The following is an 8,434-nucleotide window of genomic DNA, read 5'->3' as shown; positions in this document are numbered from 1 at the left end:
AATTTATGGGAGAGATATTTATTTTCAATTTATCTTGCTTTTTTTTAAGATATGCATCTTTACCTAGCGTAGCTTTTACTTTTAAAACGAGGAAACAATGGAAGATACTCATGCGAAATGTTATCTAGAAGTTCCGCTGTAGCAAGTTGTTTATGTATGATTTTGCTAAACAACTAATTTTTCAGTAAATAAATTCTGCGTTTGTTTCTCTTTCAAGGGCAGTGCAATTAAATATGCAAGCGTGTTCTTTTGTTATTCCCCATAAGAGATTCTATTAGGCCATCATGTAGGCTGAATATTTTGACATAAGTGTTGGTTTAGCGAATTTTTAATCCCTTTATCTTCGGGATGTCGCACTTTTTCATTATTTTTTTCCGTTCGTTCGCCTGCGAAATCCAGCAAAACGTAACGAACAAACGAACAACGAACAGTCATGTCTAGGTTGTTTCGGTAACCAAAATGGCACATAATAGTGTTCGCTGGATCGCGTAGTATATTTTCGGGCGGCAATATTAGATTACATTTTAATCAGCAACAGCAGTAGCAGCATGAGTTGGGGAGAGCAGGGTTACCAACCATTACTCAAAGTTGACGCTAAGTGGCTAATCCGATTGTTGCCCCTTCTATGTGTGGTTATCACCCGCTGTTCACCGGATAAGCGCGTTAAATTGCTTTCACGTTTTAATTCGAAATTGATTTGACATTTACTTCTGGCAGGCAGATTTTAATTTTTCCCTGCCTTTCTAAAAAGACGAACCAGCTCGTCTGGACTACACAATATACTTCTGTATCTAGATGTATGTGTATGCGTACCATTTTACTTCTACATTTCGTGGATTATCTGTAGGGGTTGGAATTATTACCATCATATTATCACTGATCACAAAGGAAAGAGTGGAGGTACGTGTCCAACCAGTCTTAGGACTGACGACCTTATGATGATGACGATTATCACTGTGACATTCAATATTATATTATGGAAACAGCAAAACGGTTGGCTAGGTTAAGATGGTTAGATTACTGTAGGAAAAGACAACATGAACGAAGTAGAACGTTCACTTTTAATTAGTTCTACTTAGGTATTGTATTCACTTTATGATTAAATTAAGGTAAATGCAAAATAAACCTACCTTTTTCCGGATTGTACACAAAAAATCAAGGAATTATAATATTGCTTTGAGTATAAAACACATTTATGTACCCTTTGTTGAGTGTGAATAAGCTTTAAGAATTTTGAGTTCAAAAACGACTAAACGTGAATCCATAGGGTGTTTATTGAGTATTTTAAAGCGGTTAATAATACAATGTAGCGTCATTACCCTATTGTTAAGTTATTTTTACGACGAACTAACAATAGTTATACTACACAGATCACACTTCAACAGTATCAGAAAGATAAGGTGGGTGTTTGCCCATTTCGAAAACGTCCTTTTTTTGCGTTACGTACAATGAGTCCAAGAAGCACCTAAATGAACTTTTCTTTAAGATATTGCACAGTCTTTTCGATTTAGGCGCGTTTTTGTCATTTTTTTTCTCATACACCGTCACTACTTAACGAACTAATTAGCTTTTTTTAACACAACGATTCAGCTAACGCGGGTTGGGGTGCGTTGTAGGGTCCGGCCCAGGGTTGTAGGTTCTGTAGGGCGCTTAGGGCCGTGTCGCCAGGGCCGGTCGCCGGCGGGGGGGCTTCGGGCATGTAACCTTTTGTAATAGCTTCGGCTTGAAAGGACAACATGAGACGATTCGCAGCTTGCCGTTCGGCCTCTCGTTCTTCAGCTGTTTGTCTCCTAGAACAAGCATTTCAAAATTATTTACATCAAGGATAATGCTGGCAGTGGTTTTTAAAAAAGTCGTGTATTTAAAAATGCCATAATTCAGTGTTACCCCCGACCACAACGTGTTTTCTATTTGTTGTAATAAGCGGGGGATGATTTTGAATTAGGATAATGTTGAAGAGTATCGTCGGGGAATTTTGGATGTTTGCAATGCTACTAAATCACAGCTGTAGGACTATAAAAGAGTTTCTTTTTGAGGCAATACGAGTACCTACTAGAACAAGAGCGTATTGTTGGGGAGCTTCCATATTTTGACTGCTTGAGGACGAACTTTTAAAACAAGTTTTCTTAAATATTCAAGGACGTGTATATAGCTTAACATGTTAGTTTATTGTTCATCCGCGAAGGATAAACTTGTGAACAATGCCTTTAGAATTAACAATTGCGATTATCTTTCATTTCATCTAAACCTTGAGCTCATCGTTGCTTTCTTTGGTCCGGATGAACTTGATACCGATGAGCCATTCGAAAGTATTGTATTCAAGGCAACCCTGTGACGATTTTACAAAACATGCACACTATCGATGTTCTTATCTGATATTCCCGCCCTAATCCCCTCTTTCTGGCGATCCTGTTAGAGTCCTCTGAAGTCACAATTCTTTTTACATTTGATTACAAAGGTGTTATTGAACTGGCTTTTGTTTACTACTAAATTCGAATTGGAGAAGTGTTGTTGTTATAGTTATAGTCACTCTGAGTTCTTTAGATACACGATTTAAAAGAAACGCAAATATGTAAGAAAATTATTTTGGGAAGGAACAAGCTACATTTTTTAATGAAGTTTAATGAGTTACGAATTTAGTAAAATTAGGCTTTGTTTTGTCGACTGCTAGTTATAAGTAGAAGTTAAACTAAAAACGGCACTCCTATTTGGGCAAATAAAATTTCTCTTTCCTTCAGGTGTCCCATCAACTTCTGATTCTGCGTAATTAAGAACAGACAGTTTCGAACATAGTAATAAATATTCGTTGATTGCTCGCAAAAAAAGGCGATCCTGTTTTTTTTTTTGTAGTTTTTCTCTCATACCGAACGTGTTGAGTGCAAAATCCAATAAATAATTAAACGTGTTGTAGATAATTAACCGGTGCATTCATAAATAGGCAACGGCTCCGAAACTAACGAGGTGTGACGTACGTTTCGTACGAAACGTACGGCACCATCAGCGGTAACGATGTAACGCTAATTGATCTGTTTGAATCCTTTTCGTCGCCGTTGCGTAATATAATATGGGCATGTTGTCACTCCATCCCCGCGCGATAAGGGCTTTATTTGTCACTCACTGCCTCGTTACCATTGTTACCACCACATGTATTGTACAGCTATTTATTGTACTAGTTGGTAGCGGTTGATTTAGAAAGGACAAAGAGTTAAACCATATCCAGTCAGTCAGTCGTTGCTGACTCTTGTTGTGTCGACTGGCGAAGTGAATATTTCAAGGATTAAACACTAGACCGGTGTTGAGGTGCATTATTAATACCGACGTTCTGTTGGTTACTGCATAATCCATGGGCTTTTAGGGCGTCAACCGTGAACCTCTTTCTACCTACCGGACCCGTTGGTCTTTCTCCCTCTTCCATTCATCCCTCACGTCGTTTTCCCTCAAGAGATTTAGATTTTCGTCGCGATCTTCTTCCCAAACAAAACGGTTAATAATGCGTGACAATTCAAACCGTTATAGATACAAGTATAGATAGTTTTTTAAGGTTTCCTGTCAAAACGTAAAATAGAAACGTCGCGTTGACCTTTCGTTTGCAACTTGAAATTTGCAATAGTTCCAGTTGACATCTATCCCAAATTGTTAAAGGATTCAAAATGGGAGGTCGCAATTCGATCTCGATGACTTGTATGGATGCTAAATTCTGTAGTTTGATGAAGGTTTTGTAGTATCGCAGAAGAAGTCATGTTGAAAATATTTCGATCGTCCTATGTGTCACTGAATTGCCTGCGTAGGGAATTAAAGGTGAAGAGTCTTGTTCATCTCAGATTTATAAAGTGTACATATTAGCTACACGGCTTATTGTAATCGTTAAAACCACTCCTTGGATATTAGGCATAATTGTAGTAGGTAAAATGTTGGATGGATGATTGGTAGTTTGATGTTGGTAAAGGAGGTAGGTAGTGTAATGGCAAAGTTAACGTTGAACGTTAGCATAGCGGCAACGGCCTCGGTGTATAATGGTGGGAAGCGATGATAGAATGAAGCTTTCATATTTAATTAACAGGTAATTAAACAGCGCGGGAGCAGTGCTAATTAGGACCCTCATTTATGGCGAGCGGAGCGCCTCTACTGGGGTTGAAATTTTAATTAGAATATGGCAATTAATAATAAGCGAAGAAGGCGCTTTTCTGCGCCGCCGACTCGGTGGCGAAACAGTTTCGTATAAACGAACTTTCCAACGCCAAAACGACTCTGTTAATGGAGACGATTAATTTTTGAAAAATATAAGGCGAAAAAGGCTCAAGATTTATACTTGAAATGCCTCGAAACGAACTTTTTATGGATTGCCTCTTAATTGCAACGTACAGGGTGTTTTCATGGAATAGCTTTAAAAGTCCAGAACGAACCAGAATAATCATTTATTAATATTTAAGCTTTAGATTTTGGGAAATGAGAAGATTAGCTCAGGATAGGATAGAGTGGAGGCGATGCGTGTATAACCAGTTTTAGGACTGACGACCATATGATTAAGATGATGATCCAAATCTTTTTTGAAAGCTTCATGATTGTTTGATAAGCTCCAATAGCTAAACTGCTAGACCGAAATTAAAAAAAAAATACGGAAAACGAACATAACAACGAAAGAGGTTTTTCTCTTATAGAACGCGGTTAAGGTCTGGTGCTTGAAAATTAAGTACTATAAAGGAGAAATTTCAGATATTGTGAGAAAACAACAACAAAACAACCCCTAAATCCTTTAAACATATTTTTCATCATTCCTAAAGCCCTGAACCTTTAGAGGGAATAAAGAAAAAGTGACCAGTGCCAGAAACCTCTACATCCTTAGATGAAGTTTAGGAAAAATGAGCAAAGAAACTGAGAAGTACTAAATACCTCGTCCGTATCTCTATAGATAAGTTTAGGGGAAAGTAAGGCTCCTGTTCCACTAGAGGTATTGCGATCGTGATCCGACGCTTAATAAATCGTTTGACAGTTAGTTTTTAGCTAACTAGACGTCATGCCAGGCGTTAATTGCAATCGAATTGCCTCTACATAACGCTTGACTACCAGTACTCTTGAATGTAGCTCCCAAACTTCCACGAAATTTAAAACCCAATAACACAAAACAGCAATAAAGTCAAGAGGTTTAAACATCGTAACCTAAGTGTTTTAAACCTTTAACTTAAACCATAAATACCCCCATAAGCCCATAAACCAGGGGTAGCTACACAATGCGCTAAAGCAACTTAAGCAGCCGTGTTAATTTATCGACATATCTCATATCAACTGTATATTAAAAGCGCTGATTGCTGTTCTAAGGGTTATTGGGTTTAAACAACTTATGTTTTTGTACTCTCCTTTCACCATTGCCCTACGCCCCTTTAGGTTTCTTCTGCATACTCCCCTGGGGTCTGAGAGGATTGAAAAAATAAAAAGGAAAATGGTAGAACGATTTTACCTCTTTATAACTAAAAGCAGTGTTTAATTCTATCGATTAATAACAGGCATAAAAGTTTGCCGCTCGTTTGGTTGGTGTTTTCTACGCGTTCGTAAACGTATTTCGCTAATCGCCGTCGACATTCAATTATTAACGTAGCACTAACGTCGACCGTAGTGTAGCGCAGTTGCGGTTGGCGCGATATTTTAATTATGATTTACATAGCCAACTTTGATAACGTAATTTCCACACATAACAAATTAGCTGTTATGTTTAATACGAACAGGATAATTAATTTTCATTCTTTTCACCTGGGTCGCGCGTATACATATAGCCCGCTCGGGCTTCCTTGCATTACTACAATTTGCAATTTTTATATCGGCGCGGACTGTTGCACTTCAATTTACGCAACCGTTTACCTAGAAAATAGCAGATAAGTGCTTGGAAAAGGATATTTATTGTTTATTATTTAATTTCATTGGCCGTTAACCCCCACAAAGGTCTAACACGTGAAGAAGGATTATTGTTTATATTTTTCCATTATATTCGTTATTTTGTGAGGCACGTTCATCATTCATTTTTAAAGTGCATCTATTCCTGTAATAAAATCACTTACTGCGAAAGAAAAAGGTAAAGTTGTTACGTGTGCATTAGTTCGTTTGTTTTTGTTTTGTTTTAATTAGAATTTGTCGTGAGCGCGTTCTTATTGCGAGTGGTCGTCGTTTTTTCGCCGAGGGGACGAGTCGCATTCGAACGCGATGTGTGGCGGTCGTCGTCAATTGTTCGGACGGCGCCACTTTCTTGTCCAACACGATACGTCCATTACCGAACAGGTAATTAAAAGTCGAAACGGTTTGTTTGCCGTGAAAGAAGCTCTCTCACTCGACGTAACTAGGCACAACAACGACATCAACAACAAACAACAACAAAAACATCGGCGACACAGTTCGAGTTTTAATCCACTCACTCCAGCCTTGCGTAGGAAAACCTACCTATACACACAGTGGCGGTACCACCTTGATTTTTTTTTCAGAAAAATTAGAGGATTATCGTATGTTGAAATGAAATTTTTATACCATTATTGAACTGGTCCGCACGGGGTAGTTCTGCGCGTTACGTCGGAAGCCCGTCTCGCTTCTCTCTTCATCATCTTCCTAGCATACCTAAAGCTGCGAATTTAGACGGATTAGTAGCGCCTGGTAATAAAATAAATGGGGTGTTACTTTTAAGATTAATTCTATTGAAGCTTTTGAAGTTGTCTTATTTTTTTTTAGTCAAACACAAGCACATCACCGCCTGGTGTGGTGTAGAGATAGTAAATTGTGATGTTAATAAATTTTAGAACTTCATTAGACCGTATATGTTTATAAAATCTAATTTTTATAAAAGTTCTACTACATATTTAGACGTTTAAAGACATATTTGTGCTTAATAATTTCAGATATAGATAAAAGAAATTACTTGTATTGAAACGTTTACCAAATGATCCGCTACTGTTTATGATTAAGAGAAAATACAAGTGATATGAGTGAGATGTGGTAGCATCAACGTGATTGCCGGTTTGTATTCATTTCATATTCAAAACGGTAACGTCTGTTAACTAATTAGCATCAAATTAGAATGGCGTTCGTAAAATTTTAACGCGGAACTAAGTTAGAACGATCATTTTTAAATTAAACTGCATTAAAGTTTCACCGGCCGGATAAATGAACGCCAAGTGGAATTTTAAGAGGTCGACGGAATTTAATTTATTACTTTTCACTGGCAAAGAATTATCATCAGCGAAATTTATTTTGCACTTGGAATTCTTTCGCGTTCTCAAAAGAAAAAAAACGAAAGTGTTAACAACGTATTTGTTTTGATAACGTAATTTAAAATGCGTAAAATTGGCAATATTTATAAATAATAATAAAATAAATGCAACACATATAATTAGTCAAGTAGAAATTGACAGGACAGGTTCGTGCGTGGCATGAAAGCTCTCATCAAGAGTAAAATAAAGCAGCAAGAGAAAGTTGGGGGTTGGAAAGACGTTCGTAACAAAATAAAAGATCCACAATTCGATTAGTGTCTGTTTTACCGGCTCATGCAATGGTAGATGTCTTTTCAGACTGGCAACTTCTGTTCAATTACACTAATACGTCGTCGTGATGGTCCTCTCTTCTGTTCTCTTTGTTACTCGTTGCCGCCCGGTGCTCGTCCTCTTCAGGTTATTCGAAACGCAGCCGTATATAAAAGTAACTGCGTCGTCTCTAAGTTGACAAGAATGCCTTCAGAACAACCTAATTCGGTTTCCTCGACTATCTACTACTCGCTTTTATTAAGCTTAATCAATTAACGACGATTACTTTATGGTTAGCGTTAATGAAGACGCTCGGAAAACGCTTGGACGTTTTAGGACGACTATTCAAATAAAATCAAGGAATTAACTCGTATCTAATGGAACCTCGTGCGCACATAAAGGATTTCGTGCAAGAGTCGAAGGGACTGACTTAATAATAAGTTCCGTATATACCACTCGAGTTAATTAGACTCTGTATTAATTAATTAGTCACCGGTATTTTGCGAAAATTAAAAAGTAACACTTTTTATAAGGGTGAAAAATTGAAAATCATGAAAACTATCGGTAGATGGCGCGTAAAGTCACAAGGAAATGGGATAACTCATAGCACAACATTGTACAACTATTAAAACGTTTAATTAAAGGCTTGAATTTTGCTTTCGATATCCAGGATTCTCTCGTTTAAACAGAATCTTTGACTAAGAGTCGCTAGTTTTGACGTATCCTTATGGTGACAGAAAAAAATTGGAAAAATATGAGCCGGTTTAAATGTCTAGACGAGCGTGTATAGTTGGTTGCATTTTCGCATAGGTACATACATCGAAGTATACACACTTAGGGCTTAGAGTAAGTTCTTTTTGGTGTATGCACCACCCTATTTTCCAAATTTGGACGGATTACTGTTAGTAGTAATAATAATAATAATAATAATAATAATA

General features: G+C 37.4%; 1 protein-coding gene across 1 annotated transcript in view; it reads right to left on the bottom strand.

Moving 5' to 3' along the window:
* Nucleotides 1–1,288: 1,288 nt before the first annotated feature.
* The window catches only part of LOC108737649 (T-cell leukemia homeobox protein 3), a 23,741-nt gene continuing 16,595 nt past the window's right edge, over nt 1,289–8,434 (bottom strand). Inside the window, exon 3 of the mRNA XM_025978712.1 lies at nt 1,289–1,790. Within this exon, the coding sequence (XP_025834497.1) occupies nt 1,574–1,790 (217 nt within the window). The 3' untranslated portion in view covers nt 1,289–1,573. The remainder of the gene's footprint in view (nt 1,791–8,434) is intronic.

The sequence above is a fragment of the Agrilus planipennis genome, unplaced genomic scaffold (assembly GCF_000699045.2).
Source record: "Agrilus planipennis isolate EAB-ADULT unplaced genomic scaffold, Apla_2.0 scaffold7, whole genome shotgun sequence".
NCBI lineage: Eukaryota > Metazoa > Arthropoda > Insecta > Coleoptera > Buprestidae > Agrilus > Agrilus planipennis.
The sequence above is the reverse complement of the archived record's forward strand: the minus strand, read 5'-3'. Positions and strand labels throughout refer to the sequence as shown.